At 50.4% G+C, this 22,074-nt stretch overlaps 8 protein-coding genes across 8 annotated transcripts; 2 read left to right on the top strand and 6 right to left on the bottom strand.

Moving 5' to 3' along the window:
- Positions 1-5,812: 5,812 nt before the first annotated feature.
- CLAFUR5_04754 (uncharacterized protein) lies at positions 5,813-6,601 on the top strand (the record flags this gene model as incomplete). Its single annotated transcript, XM_047903902.1, has 1 exon — positions 5,813-6,601. One exon carries the CDS (start codon positions 5,813-5,815, stop codon positions 6,599-6,601), a length of 789 nt encoding a protein of 262 aa, XP_047761199.1.
- A 1,582-nt stretch (positions 6,602-8,183) lies between these two features.
- CLAFUR5_04753 (ABC-type transporter cicA) lies at positions 8,184-12,737 on the top strand (the record flags this gene model as incomplete). The annotated part of the gene is made up of 1 exon (XM_047903901.1): positions 8,184-12,737. One exon carries the CDS (start codon positions 8,184-8,186, stop codon positions 12,735-12,737), a length of 4,554 nt encoding a protein of 1,517 aa, XP_047761202.1.
- A 479-nt stretch (positions 12,738-13,216) lies between these two features.
- CLAFUR5_04752 (uncharacterized protein) lies at positions 13,217-13,886 on the bottom strand (the record flags this gene model as incomplete). Its single annotated transcript, XM_047903900.1, has 2 exons — positions 13,217-13,642; positions 13,698-13,886. 2 exons carry the CDS (start codon positions 13,884-13,886, stop codon positions 13,217-13,219), a joined length of 615 nt encoding a protein of 204 aa, XP_047761201.1.
- Positions 13,887-14,460: 574 nt separating this feature from the next.
- On the bottom strand, positions 14,461-15,031 carry CLAFUR5_04751 (uncharacterized protein; the record flags this gene model as incomplete). The annotated part of the gene is made up of 2 exons (XM_047903899.1): positions 14,461-14,943; positions 14,996-15,031. The coding sequence occupies 2 exons, from the start codon at positions 15,029-15,031 to the stop codon at positions 14,461-14,463; spliced, it is 519 nt and encodes a 172-aa protein (XP_047761204.1).
- Positions 15,032-15,813: 782 nt separating this feature from the next.
- On the bottom strand, positions 15,814-16,552 carry CLAFUR5_04750 (uncharacterized protein; the record flags this gene model as incomplete). The annotated part of the gene is made up of 3 exons (XM_047903898.1): positions 15,814-15,942; positions 15,995-16,288; positions 16,343-16,552. 3 exons carry the CDS (start codon positions 16,550-16,552, stop codon positions 15,814-15,816), a joined length of 633 nt encoding a protein of 210 aa, XP_047761203.1.
- Positions 16,553-16,789: 237 nt separating this feature from the next.
- On the bottom strand, positions 16,790-17,517 carry CLAFUR5_20291 (uncharacterized protein; the record flags this gene model as incomplete). The annotated part of the gene is made up of 2 exons (XM_059463127.1): positions 16,790-17,374; positions 17,428-17,517. The coding sequence occupies 2 exons, from the start codon at positions 17,515-17,517 to the stop codon at positions 16,790-16,792; spliced, it is 675 nt and encodes a 224-aa protein (XP_059318976.1).
- A 723-nt stretch (positions 17,518-18,240) lies between these two features.
- CLAFUR5_04749 (uncharacterized protein) lies at positions 18,241-19,289 on the bottom strand (the record flags this gene model as incomplete). Its single annotated transcript, XM_047903897.1, has 2 exons — positions 18,241-19,170; positions 19,221-19,289. 2 exons carry the CDS (start codon positions 19,287-19,289, stop codon positions 18,241-18,243), a joined length of 999 nt encoding a protein of 332 aa, XP_047760435.1.
- A 315-nt stretch (positions 19,290-19,604) lies between these two features.
- CLAFUR5_04748 (Laccase-2) lies at positions 19,605-21,964 on the bottom strand (the record flags this gene model as incomplete). The annotated part of the gene is made up of 7 exons (XM_047903896.1): positions 19,605-19,770; positions 19,825-20,530; positions 20,577-21,294; positions 21,349-21,441; positions 21,499-21,525; positions 21,573-21,619; positions 21,673-21,964. The coding sequence occupies 7 exons, from the start codon at positions 21,962-21,964 to the stop codon at positions 19,605-19,607; spliced, it is 2,049 nt and encodes a 682-aa protein (XP_047760436.1).
- Positions 21,965-22,074: the final 110 nt, after the last annotated feature.

The raw sequence follows: 22,074 nt of genomic DNA, 5'->3' as shown, positions 1-22,074 counted from the left end.
CTAGGACATGTCTAGCTAGTATACGGTACGCCTATATCCTAGATAAGTAAGAAGTAAAAGTCTATAGCAACCTCTACTATAGAGGTAGAGTTTATAGCGATAAACGCCGCCGTAAAACAATCCTAGTTCCTAGCGGCTATCCTCCGAGAGATGAACTGCCCGGGGCTAGTAGGAGACTGCTCTTTCTAACTAATAGTCCTGGCCGACAAGAGTACTGTCGACGAACTGAGACTAGTGCGCCTTATAGGGGATAACTAGGCGGCTCTAACCTTAGTTAAGGACGCCTATATCTACGAAAGATCTAAGCATATTAATGTTACCTACAACTATATTAGGCACCTCTAGTAGTAGAGGAAGATTAAAGTAGAGTACTACTATACTAAGGAGATAGTAGTAGATAGTTTAACTAAACCGCTAGCCGGTCTCTAGTTCTAGACCTTCGTACGATAGCTATAGCTAGTATAGTAGGAACAATCGTTCCTTACCTTACGACCTAAGTAGGAATGTTACGAATATAGGTTAGTAGGTATGTCGTACGGTACTAAGACTAACTTAGTATATACTAAGCTAGTCGAGACAATAGTACGGCAATACTATTATAACACCGTACGAATAGTAGGAGCGACTTAGAGGAACTGCCGTCGTAGGATAAGATATAGGTAAAACCGATAAGGCGTAGTGAAACAGAACTAGGACTAGAGCAATATCCCTCTATATAGGTATAAGAGACGTAGTCTCTATACCGATAGTAGAGAGACCTTTAGTACTAAATACTATTCTACTATATACCTACGTATACTACATTAGTCCTTTCTCCTTCCCTATTACGTGTCCTGACTTCCGTGTATACACATACTATACCTGTTTAACAGTAGAGCTATTTATATTGCTTAGATTAGCCTCGACTAAGGGCGGGAAGAACTTACTAGCTAGTAGACGCGCCTTAGCCTCGGGTTTACTAACCGGGCTACCAGGCAATTATAGCGCTAGGATAGAGAGGGAGGGGCCCTATATAGGGTCCTATTAGGCCTATTTTGCTAGCTTCTATATCCTCGCTAGCTTACCGGCAATTTCTTCTACTATAGCTCTCTAGCCGACTACTTTCTCCCTCCGTATTATAGCTTTCTTTTGTTAGTATACCTCCCTATATACGTTCTAGGCCTCCTCGCTATAGCTGCTCGTCTATATCCGGCGGGCTCTCCTTACTTCTCTTACTACCGTAGTATACTTCGGCGTCTAGTATAGTTTAGACTATATCGTTAGTTAGGTAAGCGGAATGTAAAGTAAGGTCGCTTTTCTTATTTCGTCTATTAACCCTTAGACTGCCTCGTCTATCTCGTCTTTACTATTGTATTACTACTACGCGATCTAGACTAGCCTCTCGGAGTCGTCGAGGTACGCCTAGATATTAGCCTAGTAGGCCTTTCCCTAGTTAAGCTTAGGGGTTCTTGCTAGTATATATTATATCTATGTCGTAATAGAGGTCCTAACTAGTATATAGTCTAACGACGGCTCGAGTTTATATTCGATCCTATAGTAGGTTACTATATAGTAGTAGCTATCTAAGATCTAGGAGGGGTCGATCGTGCCTTAGAGTCCCCCTCTCTTCTAGGTACCTAGGTCCTTCAGGGTATTAAGGGCAATTACGTTGCTCGCTATCAAGTTGAGTACTTCGTCGGCTATAGGGTACGGCTATATAAGGCTTTCCTAGGAAGGGTAACGTGCTTTACTACCGAGCGGGCTATACTACTAAGCGGGCTACTTTTACTAAGAACTATACTACTTCTATAGATATAGCTATATAACTACTATTATAGCGTATATTGTCTTTAAACGAGGCCAAACTGACCTTAGCTATCTAGGCTACGAAACGCGACGCGATAATTACGAATCGACTTACTATAAAGGTATACGACGCGTCTCGAATTATACTAGGGTATCGATTGAATAGACGACCTCCTCGGGGTGACTACGAGCCCGATTCGAAGAAGCTTATAGAGCTAGAAGAGTGGGTAACACTTGAGTATATACTCGAGCTAGATCTTAGAGGTTTCCCGCTATTAAAGGCTAGTATACGAGCAATAGCCGATTTATTACTATAAGAGAAGGGTCTTAAGCCCGCTAGTCTTAATTAGACAGATAGGTTTATTAGGCGGTATCGTGAGCTAAAGGTTCGTATAATACGTAGATACGATCGTTAGCGAGCCCTAATAGAAGATCTAGACGTTATTAAGAAGTGGTTCTTACTTATACCTAATATAAAGGAGAAGTATAGTATCCTTAACTAGGATACCTACAACTTCGACGAGATAGAGTTTATAATAGGTATCATTACGTCTTAGAGCGTCGTTACGGGTTTAGAAAGGCGTAGTAGAAAGAGGAAGGCCGTTTAATAGGGCAATAGAGAGGGAGTAGAGAGATAGCGTATTAGATAGCTCTTATACGAAGCGAGATTAGTAAGCTACGTAAGTCTAACGAGGCCCTTATATAGCGGAAAGCACGAAAACGTAAGTACATTTAGTCTAGAGGGTCTCTAACCTTCGATAAGGCGTCGTAATTGATACCTCTAGAGGATACTAGGAGGTAGGAAGTGAGTAGAGAGTCGCTAGATAGTATTCGGCTAGTACTAAGGCTACGACGCTATAAGCGATATAGCGAGTCGGGGCATAACGTACGTACCTATTAAGTAGACTCGCTAGATAGCGAAGAATCTAAAGAGGAATTGTCCTCCTAGTAACGATTCTATAGGATGTTGTCGTGTTAAGATACCGTCATAATTAAAGTAGAAGTAGTATAGTTCTTAGTAAAATTAGCCCGCTCGGTAGTATAGCCCGCTCGGTAGTAAAGTACGTTAGTATATATTAAAGTCTCCTACTACAATATAGCACCCTTGTCTCTTAATAAGGAAGGAATCGTATTTAGTAAGCTAGCTACGAGATAAGGTAATAAGTCTTAACCGCGCTTTCCTACTTATCTAGTACTACTATATAGCCTCGTTTCGAGAGGTTAGCCCGGAGCAAAAGCTTCCCTCTACGCCCTCTCTCCCTATTTACTCCTTAAGCTAATATCCACCTCTATAGGCCTAAGCCCTTTAGTACTCTCTATTAACCGATATACGTATCCGTCATCTCGGGCTATATAGATAGTATTAGCCGTCGCTACTAGTATATACTACGCCCTAGGTTTTAACGCCCTTCGCGTTACCGTAGCCTATCTCTAGAAAGCGGCCGTCTATACCTCGTAGGTTTACTCGGGGCATATACTACGCCGGGTAGCGTACTCCTTACGTTTCTTCCTACTAACTAATATAAAGTTCCTTATTACCCTACCCTCGATCCTCCCCGATTATAGAACTAATCTACTCGTATAATACATCTTTCCCCCGTCCTAATAGCCGTCTTTTCCTTGCTTAGGCTATCGTCTTTTCCTCGTCGTAATCTACTATATTAGACTAGGTACGTTATGTAGCGGGATAGGTAGTACCTTAGGTAAAACCCTCGTTCCTATACCGGGTATTTAATAGGCCCTTATAGGTAGGCTTCGTCGCGTGTCTACCTACCTACCGTATTACCCGCTAGTAAACACTAGATTGTTTTGTAGTCCGCTCGACGCCGTCGTATAGTCCGCTTAGTTATTGCTCTATAGTCCGCTCGTCTAATATTTGTCGCTTAGCCCGCTCGGTTTACGGTCTCCGGAGGTAAAAATTCTATACTTATACTAGAGGTGTCCTATCGAGCGTATAGGCTACGGTTCCGCGCCCTTCTTATATATAGAAATAAGAGGGACTCGCTCCCGATATAAGTATATACTCGTCGGATAGTTTTTATACCCGTTTTACTAGTAGTCCTCTATTTACCGCGGCTTCGCCTACGTTACGCGTACGTCGCGCCTACGACGCTCTAGCGTAAGAATACTTAGCTCTCTCGTAGTAAGACGAGAGCTTCGTAGCCGATACTACGTATAGGCATAGGCTATAATAGGGGGGATATACTAGTACCTACTTCTAGTAATTATCTAAGCGAGAATACTAGCTCGGCTATACCTTTATATACTCGTACCGGCTATATTAGCTATAGTAAGGGATAGGCTAATAGCGCTAACCGCAGAGGACTAGATTAAACGACGTAAGTTTATATAGTTAAGCTACTAGAGGATATAATAGATATAGAGGATAATAAAGCCTTAGCGCACGTATTAAGGAAGTTTTAAGGATATATACTTCAAGATAAACGTGTCTTAAGGGGGGGTAGTGTCACGGTAGCTCCGTAAGTAGAGGATTCGGATCGGGTTACGTGACTCGTAATCACGTGACATCGATAACTAAGCTCGGCCCGAGCGCGACCTCGGCTTCCCTTAAGAAGCCCTCTCTCTCTTAGAACTACCTTCTCTCTTTAGCTATCGACTTCATTAATAAATCACTACTATACTCGCCTACTATAGCCTCGTAATACCTCTCTAAGTACGTAGTAGGGAAGTAGGAGCTATATAGGTACTTCTATAATACCGAAGGCTACTAGAATAAGTAGATAGATTCTCTTAATATATTAAGAGAAGTAGGTACTCTAGTCGACCTCGACATTCGCGTAGGCATTATCTTTTATTAGCTATATCGACACTACCTATCGATTCGTAAGTAATATACCTTATTAAGAATATATAGGTTATAGGGTCAATATTAGGTACTTAGGGGGGTTAGTAATTAGGGCTTACTAGTCAAGTCCTAAGTATAGCTATCCCTCCTAAAACACCTATACTAATACTAGCGATACTATATATAGATATACGCTATCCTATTAGGTCCTTCTTCGTCTTTCGTATAATCCGCCGTCTTCTACTACTACGTAACTCGTACCTGTTTAATATACCTTAATAATATAGCTAATAGCGCCGCTTAATATAGAATTGGGCATTAGATCGTTTAGGGTAATCGTAGGACTCGGTCGATACCGTAGAAGGCGAGAGTCGCTAAGATTATTATACCTTACTTATATATACTATTTACGGCCGTCCCCTTCCGGAGTCGTTATTAGCCCGACTCGATTAGGAGCGCGTAGAGCGTATAGTTAACTACGGCTACTTAGGAGTCCGCGTACCTAAGGTAGTTAAGCGTCTTAAGACTTTTTAAGCTAGGCTTAAAGAGTAGAGGTATCTCTCTTTCGATTCCGAGGCTTTAAGGTCTCCTTTAGTTTCTATAGCGGGTTTGAAACGAGATATATATATAAATGTTTCTAATACTACTACTACTACTACTACTACTACTACTACTACTACTACTACTACTACTACTACTACTACTACTACTACTACTACTACTACTACTACTACTACTACTACTACTACTACTACTACTACTACTACTACTACTACTACTACTACTACTACTACTACTACTACTACTACTACTACTACTACTACTACTACCACCACCACTAAATCAATTAATGTCGGGGACTCTTGGGATCCTCTGCTCCAGCCGCATCACCACTACATCTCTCCATCTCGGGGGGGTACGGATCTTCTGCTCCATCCGCATCATGACTTCATCTGTCCTGTCGCGGGGTACAGGACTTCGTGATTTCGTCGACACGCAGCTGGCCACGCCAGATTCAAATTCCGGTCGACGCCCTGACGAGCATAGACATAGAACCCGCTGAACGACCAGAAAGACCCAACGGCGCGATGAGAACTCTTTAGTGTCCAAGAGGGTGCTCCAAGCATGTCAAGTGTCCACTCGTGAATGGCTTTAAAAGCATCTCGTTTGGAACACCTTCATACCCTACGGCCAAAGGGAAACTCGTGCCACGACGACATTATGGACTACCTGGAACCCAACGACTCTGACGGTCTCGACCATATATTCGCAGGTCTCGATACGACTCACTTTTCATTTGACTCGTACGACTCCTCTGATCTCTTCCTAACCGATATTCCCACATGGAACGCATTCACGGCATCGGATTACTTGGATACAGCACAAGCTGATATGATGAACCTCGCTCCTTTGAGAGAGGACACCAGTGACTGGACCAGCCTTTGTCAGACTGTAAACGCTGCGCTCAACTTCTCCTTGGCTGAGACCAGCACACAATCGACCGTGCAATCTATCATCCCGCCAGAAAGCGATCATATGGCGCCCTGCACGACGGGAGGCCCACCACCTCGCGCTGAGCCTCTTGCTATCCGAGCCACCTCTAGAACAGAGCCAGATATCTCAGCAGCAACCAAACCCAAGAACCCGGTCTGCAAATCTTGCCCTGTCTCCTTCGCCGACATCAGCGAGCTCAGGACTCACAACGACACCTCCCACTCTCGATCCAAGCACTGCGACCAGTGTCCATGGAGCTTCAAGCTAGGCAAAGACCTCTGTCGCCACGCAGCCAGCACGCATCACCGCAGCGGGACCCACGCCCGTCCGTATCGCGATTGCGAGCTCTCCAAGTCTGGCTTCTCGAGACGGGATACGTATGAGAGGCATATGAGACGGCGGCATGGTGTCAAGGTTAGGACAAGGCAAGGTAAGGAGAGAGAGAGGACCACTGCGCAGAATATTCAGCTTGATATTCGTAGTTTTTTTTCCATGCGGAATGGGAAGGGTTCTTGATATGCGATGAATCACTATACCTCGTGATATGTGTGGATTTGCGCGTGTACGCCTTCCGTGTTATTGATGACGCGGCTGTCGCTGTTCTGTGTTTCACATATGATACTGTCATACCTTGCGACCTTTTCGGGCCCGTTCGACACCTCTCCGCGTAATGTTTGGCCTTTGCCTTCTTGCTAGATCCTGGTCGGCGCAACTCATTCATTCACTCGGCTATGACATAAGTGAGACGATTAATCATCGCTACAAGCTGTTCGCAAACGACGCTCCGTCGCGGCAAGTTAAGCTTCAGCAGATCATCTGGGATAGTCTAGTAATCACACCGCAGCCAATCCGAAGCTCAGGAGCCTCGGGTCAAACAGCTTCGATCTCGGCCGAGCAGAAACACGCGTCGACTAGGGTTTTGCGAGATTCTCTACTGCTGACAAGGACCAGGTTTGGCTCGACTTCAGCTGTTGTAGCAGTGTGATGGTGGGCTGGCGATCCTGCGAGATGCGGGACGAGGACGACGTCGAATGCTGTCGCCTATGCCGTACTCAGCCAAGGGTGCAAAGGCACGACTGACTGTCAAAGCGAGAACACGAGACGTGACAGCAGCTGTGGCGAGCAACAAGTCGGTAGGCAGGAAAATCCGACGAGCTAGTGAAGCTCTACGTAACCATTGCACAAGCGATGCACGCAACAGCCGCTTCTACGGGCGACTTGCTGCGTGGTGGAAGAGGAGCTCTGGGGAATATTGTCCGTGGTAGAACTGATGAGGCGAGAAGAGGCCTTCACGCATCCCTCGGCGAAGCTTTCACCGCGCCCACTTCTTCCGCACTGCGCGCCATTTGATGTGGGCAACGCAGGGGGACAACAGGAAGCTCTTGTCGAAGCATGTAGCCCTCGCTGATGGGCATGTACATGCATACAGTGCTTGAAGAGTCGGAGTTGTGTGCCAGGCGGCATCTTTGGCAGGGAGAAGGCATGAAGTCGGCTTTCGGCACGCTAGATGCGCCTTGACCGATGCATTCTGGACGCTGTCACGCGGTGAAGACGTTCGGTCAGAAGGCATGGCCAGACAGACTGTCAAGGTGACTCCAGCGGGGACTGCTCCCCATTCTGCCGGTGCCGTCTTTGATACGCCAGTGGCCACCCATGCAGTCGTGACAGGATTGTCAACAGCTGGGCTACCGGAATCGTCTCTTTGTCGGACTTAGCCACAAATGCCGGTCACTCAGTCGTCAAAGCACTCCACTTTGCTGCAGAAGGCTCTGTAAACGCTGCTGATGGCTGGAGTACATCGACGCGACATCACACATCAGTGTCGTTGATTTCGCCGCTAGAGTCCGGGAGTACAGCCTGTACAGGCAAAGTAAACAAGCCTTCACTACTTGCCGTTCTCCATGCCCTACCCGCTCCAATCACTTCCCCTGATTAGAAACGCTTGACGGGCATCGGACCTTAACCCCAGTGTTTCCCGCCGATCGTTCGAGAATGATGCGTCGACTGCTTTATGTACCTTCGGAGCAGTCTTTTCTTCCATGCAGCTACCGTCGCTGTCTATGCATCGGACTCTTCAACAACAATAACCTGGCCAAACATGTCTGCGCCTGACGCGGAGCGGCCATGGACTGCCAATACTGACACTCCCGGCCCTTATGACACAAATCATGCCGACCCTTTGGCCGAGGAACCTCTGGAGCGCGTCACCCATGAGAAAGACCTATCTGAGGAAAAGGTCCTTGACTTTGAGGCACTTGAGGAGACGAGTTCGAATAGTGACAGCGACCTCGGCAAGAAGCACAGGCGGCCTGAAGTAGAAAGCAGTCAAAGTAATTGGACCGCCGGGACAGAAACCAGCGTTGCCACTTCACTTGCACCCGATCCGGAAGAAGAATCACCTCGAAAACGAACATGGAGTCAGAGGCTCAATCCACTGAAGCGCAAGCCGCCGCCACCGGTACCCAAGGAACGATTGCCATCCCGCGAGCACGAAGCAGGATGGTTCAGTGTCTACACTTTCCAATGGATTTCACCTTTAATGTCGGTCGGGTATCAACGGCCGCTGGAGACGAACGATATCTGGGCTGTCAATCCAGACCGCAGCGTTGAAGTTATGAAAGCGAGATTGTATACGAACCTAGAGAAGCGAAGAGCTCAACCTGGCCGGATCAATCCTCTCGTTATGGCTCTTTACGACACATTCAAGAAGGAGTTCTGGATAGGAGGCATTACCAACCTGTTTGGAGCACTGCTGCAAGTTCTGTCTCCGTTCGTCATGAAGTATCTCATTGCTTTCGCGGGTCGCGCATATCGAGCGCAACTTGGTCAAATCCCTGCGCCCCACGTCGGCGAAGGTATTGGTCTTGTTCTGGGCATCACTGCCATGCAAATATGTCAGTCGTCATGTATCAACCACTTCATCTATCGAGGTATGATAGTGGGTGGACAGTGTCGATCGGTCTTGATCAGTGTGATCTTCGAGAAGGCCATGATCTTATCTGGACGTGCAAAGGCAGGCGGCAAGGCTCATGCTTCGGAAGAAGATCTCAAGCCAGATTTTGCGCCTGGAAGCAAGGAAGAAAAGGCATGGTACAAGAAGCAGCTCGGAAGCGGCAAGAAGGGTGTCAGCGGCGACGGTCAAGGATGGGGCAATGGCAGAATTGTCAATCTCATGTCCGTTGACACATACCGCATCGACCAGGCTTGCGGCATGGGCCACATGATCTGGACCAGCCCAATCCAGATCCTGCTCACCCTGGCACTTCTGTGTATCAACCTGACATACAGCGCGCTCGCCGGATTCGCCTTCATCTGTGTCATGATGCCTTTGCTTGCACGAGCCATTCGCAGCTTGATGGCTCGCCGAAAGTTCATCAACAAGATCACCGATCAGCGAGTCAGTCTCACACAGGAGATCGTGTCTTCTGTACGCTTCGTCAAGTATTTTGGCTGGGAGACGAGCTTTCTGGAACGACTGAACGAGATCAGGACACGGGAGATCAACAAAGTCTCGTTTTTGCTGTCCATCAGAAACGGTATCATGGCTGTCTCGATGTCACTGCCTATCTTCTCGAGCATGTTGGCCTTTATCACTTACTCGACAACGCAGCATGTGCTCAACCCGGCACCCGTCTTCTCCTCCTTGGCTCTGTTCAATGCCCTTCGAATTCCGCTCAATTTACTCCCAATGGTACTTGGTCAGGTCGTGGACGCCAACGAATCGATCACTCGTATTTCCGAGTTTCTGGCAGCCGAAGAAGCAAACGATGATTCCAACTGGGATAACGATGCTGAGAACGCGATCTCAATCGAGCATGCCGAGTTCACTTGGGAGAGGAACACCAAGAACGAATCCGATGGTGCGCCAGGCCAGAACCCGAAAGGCGAAAAGCAGAGGAAGCTGGAAGCGAAACAAGCTAAGAAGGATGCAGAAGCAGAAGCGAAGGAAGACAAGTGGCGCTCGAAACTGATCGAAAAGGGTGAGCTTGATGCTCTGCCCACTCCGAGCAGCACGACTTCACTTGCTGAGGAGGCCAGGCCATTCCGGATAAGGGACATCGATCTCAACGTAGGGAGAGATGAGCTTGTGGCTGTGATAGGATCTGTTGGTTCTGGGAAGAGCTCGTTCCTAGCCGCTTTGGCTGGTGACATGCGCAAGACGAGTGGTTCTGTCACCTTTGGTGCAAACCGACGTGCATTTTGCCCACAGTCTGCCTGGATTCAGAACGCTACTGTCAAGGACAACATCACGTTCGGCAGAGACTACAACAAGAAGTGGTACAACGATGTCGTAGACGCTTGTGCACTTCGACCTGACTTGGATATGCTGCCCGCTGGCGATATGACCGAGATTGGTGAGCGCGGTATCACAGTTTCCGGAGGTCAAAAGCAGCGTCTGAACATCGCACGGGCTATCTATTTCGACGCCGACATTATTATTATGGATGACCCGCTGTCTGCTGTCGATGCACACGTAGGACGTCATATCATGGACAATGCCATCTGTGGGCTTCTTAAGGGCAAGGCCCGAGTGCTGGCTACCCATCAGCTGCACGTCTTGCACCGCGTTGACCGCATTGTATGGATGAAGGACGGCGCTATCAACAAGATCGCCACCTTCCCACAGCTGATGGAATCTGACCAAGAATTCCAAGAGCTCATGAAGACTACGGCTGCAGAAGAAACCAAAGAGGATGTCGAGGAAGTGCTTGAGGACGAAATCGAGGACGAGAAGACGAACGCCAAGAAGAAGAAGGGCAAGAAGCCAGCAGCGGCACTCATGCAAAACGAAGAACGAGCCGTCAAGAGCGTCGGATGGGGAGTCTACGTTGCCTACATCAAAGCCAGCGGGTCGATCATGATCGCGCCTTTGATCCTCTTCCTACTGATCATCTCACAAGGTGCCAACATCATGACCAGTCTTTGGCTGTCTTACTGGACGTCTGGCAGGTTCGGACTCAGCTTGGGAATATACATTGGTGTGTACGCCACTCTCGGCGTTGTACAAGCCTTGTTGATGTTCGCCTTCTCGGTGACCCTCACCGTGTACGGTACTAGGGCTTCGAAAACGATGCTGGACCGCGCAATGTACAGAGTGCTGCGCGCGCCCATGTCCTTCTTCGACACTACGCCAATGGGCCGGATCACGAACCGCTTCTCCAAGGATGTCGACACGATGGATAACACGCTCACGGACTCGATGCGAATGTTCTTCCTGACCATGGCTATGATCGTTTCGGTCTTCATCCTCATCATCGCTTACTACTACTACTTTGTTATCGCTCTGATACCACTGACGATCTGCTTCGTCCTTGCTGCCGGGTACTATCGAGCTTCAGCACGAGAGCTGAAGAGACATGAAGCTGTCTTGCGAAGTGTTGTGTTCTCGCGCTTCAGTGAGGCTGTCAACGGACAGGCTACGATCAGGGCTTATGGTGTCCAGAAACGCTTCGCCGATAATGTGGACGAGGCCGTCGACTCCATGGACGGCGCGTACTTCCTCACCTTCGCTAACCAAAGGTGGCTGTCAACACGTCTGGATGTCCTCGGAAATCTTCTGGTGTTCACTGTCGGCATCCTGGTCGTCACCTCACGATTCACCATCAATCCCAGCACCGGTGGTTTGGTGCTGTCGTATATCCTGTCCATCGTACAGATGATCCAGTTCACCGTGCGACAGCTAGCTGAAGTCGAGAACAACATGAACTCAACAGAGCGCATCCACTACTACGGCACCCAGCTCGAAGAGGAAGCACCACTTCACCTCGGCGATGTCAGACCAACCTGGCCAGAGAAGGGAGGGATCGACTTCGACAATGTGCAGATGCGATACCGCGACGGCCTACCACTCGTGCTCAAGGGCCTGACGATGAAAGTCCGCGCCGGAGAACGCATCGGTATCGTCGGCCGCACCGGCGCCGGCAAGAGCACAATCCTCTCCACTCTCTTCCGCCTCGTCGAGCTCTCTGGCGGCAGCATCACCATCGACGGCGTCAACATCGCCAAGATCGGTCTCCACGATCTGCGCTCCCGTCTCGCAATCATCCCACAAGACCCCACCCTTTTCCGCGGCACAATCCGCAGCAACCTCGATCCCTTCAACGAACATACAGACCTCGAACTATGGAACGCCCTTCGCCAAGCAGATCTCGTCGGCGCCGAGCAGACAATCGAAGACGAAGCAGGTCGCATCCACCTCGACACGCCAGTCGAGGACGAAGGTCTCAACTTCTCCCTTGGTCAACGACAACTCCTCGCTCTCGCACGAGCTCTTGTTCGAGGGTCCCAGATCATCATCTGCGATGAAGCTACCTCATCCGTGGACTTCGAGACTGATCAGAAGATCCAGAAGACGATCGTGCGTGGTTTCCAGGGCAAGACGCTGCTCTGTATCGCGCATCGACTCAAGACCATCATCGGCTACGATCGCATCTTGGTCATGGACCAAGGTAACGTCGCGGAGCTGGATAGTCCCATCAGTCTCTACGACCAGGGCGGTATATTCAGGAGTATGTGCGACCGCAGTGGGATTAGGAGGCAAGATTTCTTCAATAGTGAGGAGGCAAGGTTTGGAGCGGAGAGTCCGGCTCTTGAACGCACGCAGAGTGCTATGTTTCAGCAGCCTGAGCAGGCGTATGTGAAGGAAGGATGATGAATGATGGTCACAGGATATGATACCTAGAATGGGATACAGCTTTGCATACTCGCATGGCCATGGCGTTTTAAAAGCTAGCACGAACAGCTATGAGGTTACGAAGATGACATGAGGAGGTTGGGGAGCTAGAGTTTGTAATGACTGTATAGCTTTTAGTCAATACGTCGTAGCTTTCCTTGACCACGCGGTCTCTGCGCGCGACGACTCTTTTCATAGCACCTCGGCGGTGGACTTATTAGAAGTCCTTCCTGGCACCATAGCTTTCCTTGTCATCGTCACATACTTGAGCGCTTCCGTCGCGCTAAGTACATTTTCATGCCAGCCTCGTCCTCATGCCATGCTCCTCCTCGATGGCCTATGCACTTCCCTAGTCTTTCTTGATAGACGTTTCATGCTTCACCTCGACGGCGCTATTTCGATGCTCATACTATCTTCCTTCGTGCTATGCTCCTTCTTGCGCTGGCCTATGGACTTCCTCAGTTCTCCTTCTTCTTGCGCTGGCCGTTCCCTGGTGAGCGCTCTTCTGGTTTCGGGCTCCCCTGAGAAGCGCTTCGAGCAGTATCGACAGGTGGAGCGGCGCTCGCGACCTCAGCCAATGTGTCCAGTGCGGTGGTGTCCTCGGCTGCACTGCTTTGCTGGGTAGGTGGAGCTGTTGACCGGACTACACCAAGGCTACCCCAAGTCGCCTCAGGAAGCAGGTGCTGCTGGAGGTTGGCCACCCTTGCACGGTCGTTCTGCAGCGACGTGGCTGGTGCGTGAGGAGCTTGTTGAAAGGCCACAGTCTCTCGGTGGACCAGGATGGCGTTGCAGATAGGACAGATGTCTGCAGTCTCGATGTACCGCTGCAGGCACGCTGTGCAGAAGTGGTGACCGCATGGGGTCACGGCTGGAGAGACCAAGACCTGATAGCAGTATTAGCAGATGCGTGCGGGTAGTGGACTCGAAGAGCCAACTTACGTGTGGGCCGAGTCCGCAGGCCATGGTGCCAGTGAGTCCTTGACTGTTGGCATTCGACATGGTGTAGAGGGTGTAGAGGGTGTTGAGGGTGTTCAGGTAATTTGCGGTGGTGTGAGGTAGATCTTTGTGTGTTGATGGATGTCGAACTTGTCTTCGCGGTGGTGGTGATTTGTATGTTTGTGTATACATTGAAGTGTAGGATGTCTTTAAAAATGTGGTTGTTCTCGAGCTGGTAGCCGGACCATCTTGTGCGCTTGTCATTCACTGAACCGAAAGCCGCGCATGTGGAGTCACCTCAACGAGTACGTTCACCATAATGCCAGTTGGTCGCAACAGCTGGCTGTGTACATTCTCGAATCAGTATACCAGTCTCCATGTTAGGGTCTATGGTCAAACGTCTGTCTGGATTCACCAGCTGCGGCACGTGTGTTATATCTTCGGCCGTGTTTGCTAGTCTTTTCTTGAAAATGATTGCCCACTACATAGCGGGTAAAGATTAGATCCCTAGTGTGTAATACTTCCTTGTGTCCCTTTGTTCGCGGAGATGCACCCTTTTGTTAGCCTTACAGCACGAGACGTGTGGGTTTACGCCAAGACACATGAGCAATGCAGAACACGCAGACAAGACACGAAGTGGTACAAACATACTAAGAGTGGCTCCAGACTGCACGCTCAAGTTGACGATGTGTAGTAGACTGTACTGATGTTCTGGACTTTCTATGTCCCTGCTCGCACCAGGCTCATTTACACACCATGCTCATACCTATGATCCATCCCCTCCTCCAGTGTACTTCTTCGTGAGCTGATCACCCTTTTCGACGCCTTGATCTGGGTTTCGAGCCACCTGAGCAGCTGTGTCCTTGGAGGGGCCGCTCTGCTGCATTGGTGAGTCTCCAGCAGGTGCATTGTGTTGTGAGCCGCCCTGCGAGGTGAGGACAGGATCTGCGCGATAGTTGTCGACTTGTTGGTTGCTTAGCTTGGATGGACGTTCTGGTATTGGGTCGGCGATAGTCATCCCCCCGAAAGATGCTCCAGGACGCATGTACAGTGGTAAACCTGCAGGGACTGGGTATAGGTTTGGCGGAAAAGTTGTTGGCGAGTTGAAGGACTGGAGTGTGGGTGCGGTTGAGCGCTCGTACACCAAGGTATTGCACGTAGGGCAGGTGTTCGATGTCGCTAGGTATCTGTTCGCGCAACCGTCGCAAAGGAAGTGGTGACAGGGTAGTCTGGTCGAAGACTTCATATCCTGGGCCAGATATTAGTAGATACTAGCGATAGACTCGAGAAGTTGTCCTTACCTCGCCACACAGTGCGCACTTCATTGATTCAGCCATTTGAGGGAAGAAGGCTGCTTTCAAAATCCGTGACGACTTGTCGTGTTGGTGTCTGTAGCGAAGAAGGGTTTCTTGTGATGCAGGATGAAGAGAGCATTTCTCTCGATTGCCGTAGTACGCTAAGACAGCAATCGGAAAATCCCGCACGCTGGTCATTCACTGCGCGCAAGCCGCGCATGTGCGACTACCACGATAAGCCCGTCCATTATACGAACACCACTCTAGAGGTAACAGATAGCCGTATATATCCTCAAGTCAGTATAGCAAATGTTATATCAATATCCGTGTTAAACTGTCATTTGGAGTCACTTAAGTACGCCACAGCCGCCTATATCTACGATCGGGTTTGCTAGCCTTTGATAGGAACGCACCGCTCTCCATCAAAGCAACCATGACCTTAGCAAATGACGCTGCTTTTTGAGTCGTTCTATGAGACAGCACTCGTTTGATCGTTATACAGCGCAAGCTACATGGAAGACTGCCGAGGCACATAAGCGAACGGAACGTGTGGATGAGCCACAGAGCGGGAGAAAAGCACACAATGGGAAGACGAGTACGTCAATACTTTGCGGGAAGCAAGACCGATTGGAATTGCTGAGGGTAGTACTAGTAGGTCCAGGCTATAGAACAATGTACAGCAAGCCATAGTGAGCGTTGCAAACTTCCTATCTTCTTCCCATGCGCCAGCGCTCCGGTGGCGCTACGCTTGAATCCCACACCAGCCTGTTTACTCTGCCTTGTTCATCCCTGGCCCTCTGTACACTTCCTTCGTCGCGTTGCTTCTAGAGTTGATCTTCCTCCTTGTGCTGAGCCTCTCGAGCGTCTTCCTCTGGCTCTTGGCTGTCCTGGTTGGCCTGGTCATCGCCTGTCTCGTTGCGCTGGCCTTGCGATGCTGACCCGAAACTGTTGTACTTGGTTCCGGTTGCGTGATTGACGAACACCCTCGCCGTCGAGTCTCGGAACCACTGGCAGTGCGGGTGCGATGGTTAGGCTACCCCAAGATGCGCCAGGCTGCATGTACTGCGGAAGTGTTGGGTCGCCGGTGAGCTGGCCTTGTGGAAAGGCTGGTGCCAAGGCTGGGGCGGTCTGAACGTGGTCTTGGGTAGCGGCGGAGGCGGTGGGTCGCGCAGTAGTTCTGTTACCATCGTACAGCTCCGAGCCGCATACAGGGCAGGTACCGTCGGCGGCTGCGTAGCCTCTCAGGCAGTGGAGACAGCAGTGGTGGCCGCAGCGAGTGTCGGTGGGGTTTGCCAGGATCTGGTAGAAATGTCAGCGAATTGTTGATGCACGTCACTCGAAGAAGTGTCTCACGTTGTCGCAGATCGCGCACTTTTGCTGGCCGACCTGGGGAACGAATCCTTGCTTCGTGGGTTGCGACATCTTGTCGAAGTGGTCGTGATGCTGTCGGCTGGAGAATTTATCTGGTGTGTTATTCCAGTTGAAAAGGCTGAGATCGAAAGAGCTGTGTGCTCGCTTGCAGTGTGCGCTAAGCGGAATATCGGAAACTCCCGTGCTGGTCATTCACTCCGCAGGTCCAGGCATGTGAGACTCATGTCGCAAAAGTTCGCGAGCAGAGAGGACGATGTTATATAGGCAAGGATTAGTCGTGGCGTATATATAGTTTTGACGAGTACGTAGTAGCTATGCTGAAGACGCTTCGGAGTATCTCCAGAGCATGCCATATGCTGCCACGCTGGTGAAAGTCGGACCCTTCGCTATGCTGGCTGTAGTACATGTAGCAACGTCGAGGCTTGTAAACTACTTCGATATAGATCCTGTTCGCTCGCTCTGCTCCTCATCGATCTGTTGTTCTGGCTCCTGAGAGCGAGTCTGTGCAGGTCGTTCTGAAGAAGATCCCCGCGGGCGTGGCGCAACAGCCACGAGACCTCCTTGCTGCTGTGCTCTTGACTGATCTTCTCCCGCTGCAGGACCCATGTTGGGAGCAAAGCTGAATGGATAGATCTGCTGCGCTGGTGTGATAGTGCCTTGCGGTCCATTGTGCATGCCGCCGTACTGGAAAGGTGTCGGCACCGCATTGAAGTGCTGAACAGGAAGCTGGTCGCGGCTGAGATGTATGTTTGGGTCACCTGTGTACATAGGTTGCGGTGGTGGTTGTGCGATCCTAAGACTACCCCATGAGGCTCCAGGAAGCATCCACTGTGGAAGTGTTTGCGCATTGGTGAAATTCTGTGGGTAAATGGCTTGTTGTGGAGTCGGAGCAGGCATGTTCTGGTGGACCACCGGAGTACAGGTGGGACAATTGTTGAATGACTTGCGGTAGTAGCTGATGCACTGAAAGCAGAAACGATGGCCACAAGCTAGATTGATGGGCTCGTTCATAGGCTAAGATGGGTGTTAACAAGGCGAATAGATGTTACCACGAGTATATGACTCACGCCGTTGCACAGCGCGCATCTCTCTAGCTTGGGATCATTATGCTCGGTATTGGAAGGTTGCTTGTTGGGTTGCTTGTTGGGTTGCGACATTGTGTGAGTAAGCTGTCGTGGTCGTGGTAATGGTGGTGATGGTGGTGCTTCGCGTGCAGTTGGATCACGGTATCTTACTCAACTCAGCGATCATGGTTGCTGCGCTTTACATATCCATAGTCGAGTTTGCTGATTCCATTTGCGACACATGCATGCTCACGACCATAGACCACAGTACTACCCTGCATTCCTTTGTTGGATTCACAGGCAGCTATCTCATTAACACTCAGGAGGAAATCTGTATGGGACATGAACCAAGATGAGCAATCCTAGCGATGTCCTTGTTTTGCCAGACGGTCAGTTCAAGATGGCAACATCGAAGTCCTACGTTCGTGTCTAGCTATATGAAGCACTCTTATCTTGCCAGGAGCATTCTCTTCTTTCAATGAAGACGCCAGGCCATGCCTCTCGTTAGGACACAAAAAGTAACAGCCTTGTGAGTGACGTAGTGCGAGTAAAGTCACATTCGTCTTCTTACAAGCCATCTGCTGTACCCTGTACATCCTGAGCTACAGTACACATGAAGTCCTCGTACGCCTTGAAACTTCCACACGATCGCCTCCTCAGCGCAGTAGCAACGAGGATCTGAATTCCCAGCCTGCTCAATCCGCCTTATGTCTTAGATGCGTGAGCAAGACACTTCAACGTCCCTGCGACTTGTCCACAACTACTTGGCTCGACTGTCTTGCGGTACGAAGGCAACGGAAACCTGTACCATGTGCATCATTCCCCATCGCGTAGCCAATCTGGCGGCGAGATGCCACGCCGCGGGATCGGCAAAGTTCTGAGTTCTGCTCTTCGTGGATTTCGAGACTCTGGACCGCCCAACTGCAGTCCAGGCATCGTCTGGAGGCCCTCGCCCATCACGTCTGGAGAAACTGTGCGGCGTGTGGCTGGAGCCGCCGCAGCAAAAGGGTTTGTGATGATTCGCGAGTGAGCCGGGGCCCGCCGCCAGAAAGGCCGCTCGCTCGGCAGAAGAGCACGTTCTCGAGGAGGCAAAACGACTCTCGCAGGACGATCAGTGCGTTCGGCCCTCGATGCGATACGTCCGTGGTTCAAGAACGCTTGCGCGGTCTGGTCAGCTGTAGCTGAAATCTGAGCATTCTCGCGTTGTGGTACGTTCTCCCCAGCCTGTCTCGACCTGCTCGGCATGCTGGACTCGGCAAAATTCCAGCGTTGACGTGCTAGTTCCGCTGCTCGGAGAACCGCGTCTGCCCTTTCCAGAGCACCTGAACGTGGTCTTGGAAAGTCTCGCGTGCTCTGGTCCGCTGCAGCTGGAGTCGTCGGAGCATTGTCGTCTTGTGGTCCATCCTCAACATTCAGTCGCGGCGTGTTCGAGACAGTACCGTACATGCCTTGGCGTCTCCTGTCCATTGAGTCGAGAAGATCGTCCAGTCTCCTGTCCATGTCGGCGAACCACCCTGCGGATGCGTTCGGAGGCGGTGAGCGTAGAGTATGGAAGTGGTGTTGAAGTGCTGTGTTCTCTTGTCGTAGTTGCTCTAAGAAAGCGCCGTCGATCCCGATTCTTCGCCGAGTTAGTCTGAACAACTCGCTGCGACATGTAGGGCAGGTATGTGCTGAGCCGAGCCAGGTCTTGAGACATTCGTGGCAGAAGTAGTGGTTGCAGGCGGTCTTGGTCGGGCTTGCCATGACCTACCGCGAGTTAGCATGTGTCAAAAGAGAGATTGCGCGATATCACTTGCCTCGTAGCAGATTGGGCATGTCTCCGGCTCAAGCTGTGCGAAGTAGTCTTCGCGAGTTGGTAGGACCATCTTGCGCAGGTGGTGCTTGGTGATGGTGGTGATGGTGGTGTTGGTGATGGTGGTGTTGGTGGTGGTGGTGGTGGTGGTTGAGGGCCCTCGTGTTTGGTAGGAAACTCTGCAACGTGAGTTCGGAGTTCAAGAGAGGGAAGATCTTGGAGCACAAAGTTGGATGATGCTGAGTCCGTGCATAGTCACATGCTTCTTCTCCGCCACGTCAGTTCATCAACACTGCCCAATCCGTCCACCCATACTCTTTCCATTCATCTTCAAGGTGGTAGATTCACCACAAACCGTACCAGACAGCCTCGCCTCGAGACAACAGTCTCAAATCCCCGAATCCTCCTGATGGAACTGCAGTCCCATTTGGTGCCACCCATCGCAAGTTTTCTGCGTAGCATCCAGAGGCCCAATACTACTCAAAATCTCATCCTGCCTCTCCACAATCTGCAATGCAAGCCCCGAAGAAGCATGCCAAGCGATGTGACAATGCCTACCCGACAGTCAGCATACATCCTCATGAAACACATACTCTTGCACCACTTACACAAGCCATATGCCTGGATTATCTAACTTGAAAGCAAGCGCCAGGTACCCACCACCATACAACAACGCCGTATCCCGTCTGGTCGGATTCTGCACTCGGTTCGGTGGGATCGTCCCATTAAAAGCTGAATCAACCTGCGCGAGAATCACAAAGTCGTGGCCGTGAAGGTGAATAGGATGTGCAGCAGGAACGCCTTGTTTGCCTGGAATCTTCTGAATATTGCTGCCATCAATGACAAGGTACACGAACCCTCCATTCCAAGCGTTGTTGGTGTAGTTTACAGTGGCTTGAAAGACATCCTCGAAATGCGCTGGGTTGTTGACGTTGAGGATACTTGGACTCGAGTAATTGAGGAACAGGGGATCGTCTTTGATTTCCCATCTATACGCTCCGTGGGTCGCCTTAGTATCGAGAGATGCGACGAAGGTGTACTCATCCCGAGAGTTGCGCAGGTCAGAGGCGTTCCAGGGTACGATGGGACTGAGACTAGCCATAGGCTCATCCGCGCAGACCTCGCGGTCTGTGTGTGCTTCTGTCGAGGGCGTGGCGCGGCTCGAGGCGTTGTAGCGTATTATGCCTGTTTCTTCATTATCTTGAGCCACATTACCGCAGCCGTTGGCGATGCGGGTGCGGATCCAGTAGTCTTTGGAAGGAGAGTCTTGGTTGCCGAGAGGTTTTGCGTGCACGATGACTTGATAGCGTTGGCCTGGGTATGGTCAGTAGATCCATCACTGGAGAGACTGGGTACTTACCAATAGCGATAAAGACAGAATCAGTCTTGTACGGCTTGATAGGTACCAAGTCGGCCTCGATGACTTCAAGCTCGTGATCATCGATCGCAAAGATGAACATGGCATCTGCCGAAGCGTTGATGAGCTGGAATAAATACCGCTTGCCTGCTTCAAATGTCTTGGCGTAGATGCCACCTGACTGCCGTACTGTACTGACGGATCCGTCAGCGTTCGTGACACTCTTGAAGCAACGATCGTCAGGGTCACAACAGAAGGCGGGGTCCATGCCAGCCTTGCATGCTGTTCTGGTGCTATTGCAGCTACTGCAGCAATATGGATCGAGGGCAGAGCACTTGTAGCTGGAAGTGCCACCAAGTAAGAGGCTGTCTCCGATCGGTATCGCACCAGCCAAGTCCTGTTGAAAGGCAATCGAAGTGTTCTCGTGCACCCAGTCTTGCATCATGATCGGCGTGAAAGTCTCATCCCAATTCGAGCTACTGGGTCCATAGATTGTGAGCGGGCCGGCAACGCCATCGGAGTACTGCGTCTGGTAGTGGCTGTGGTACCAGGTATGACCGTACTGATCAGCGGTAAAGTTGTAGGTGTAGGTATCACCGAATGCAATGGGGCATTGTGTGACACCATTAACCCCATCATGCTCCGTAGTATTGAGCTGCCTGATACCATGCCAATGGATCGTGGTGCCCAAATTCACAATCTTGTTGGTGACATGCACGACCTGAAGCCCAGTCAGTCAGCAGCGGCACTATGTTACAGCGTGGGACAGACTTACGATCTGATCCCCCCAGCAAGCCTGGAGGTGGGGACCAGGATATGTGTGGTTGAAGACTTGGCCCAGCGGCTTCAGGTACCCGTCGGGCGCGATCTATACATTGCTTAGCTCGTGTTGCTAGCTCTGTGAAGCACATTGTTCAAGACATACAGGGTCGACGCTAACTTCAAGCCAGTACTGCAGCAGTCAGTGACGAATCATGAAAAGGTCTGAGGTTGAAGGACTTCTCGTGTAATGCCAGGAGGAGAGAATTCGTCTCCAGGCATATCATCTGCATTCGCCATTAGCGACCCAGCAGTCCGGGTGGGTGTCAAGAAAGCTTACATTGTGTGTGGATGTCATATCTCGTATCCTTGCGATTCAAAGGCTTCAACCAGCAACTCCTATCCTTCGCACTATTGCAAGCTTGATGTCGAGTCATGCTAGGGTACGAGCAGGTGAACCCCGTTCCAGGAACCTGGAAGGAGACACCTGCCGCAGAGACATCTGAAAGACCGGCAGTGTGCTTTGGTATGTTCAGCGGCTGCTGAGGATACGAGGAGTGGTACCCGTCTAGTAGGTTGGCAGTTGTAGCAAGCTGCAGCAGAGCTTCCCAGTATGAGTTGAGGAGACCCATGGTCAGCAATAGTAGGACTGAGCAAGTTTGAGGTAGTAGAGTGCACAAGGAGGACGAAAGCTTGAGGTGCTTATATTACGCCTCTGGCTCCGATACTTACCTCCGTCTGA

Source organism: Fulvia fulva, chromosome 4 (assembly GCF_020509005.1).
Source record: "Fulvia fulva chromosome 4, complete sequence".
Classification (NCBI taxonomy): domain Eukaryota; kingdom Fungi; phylum Ascomycota; class Dothideomycetes; order Mycosphaerellales; family Mycosphaerellaceae; genus Fulvia; species Fulvia fulva.
Note: the sequence above shows the minus strand (reverse complement) of the source record. Positions and strands in the feature narration are given on the sequence as shown.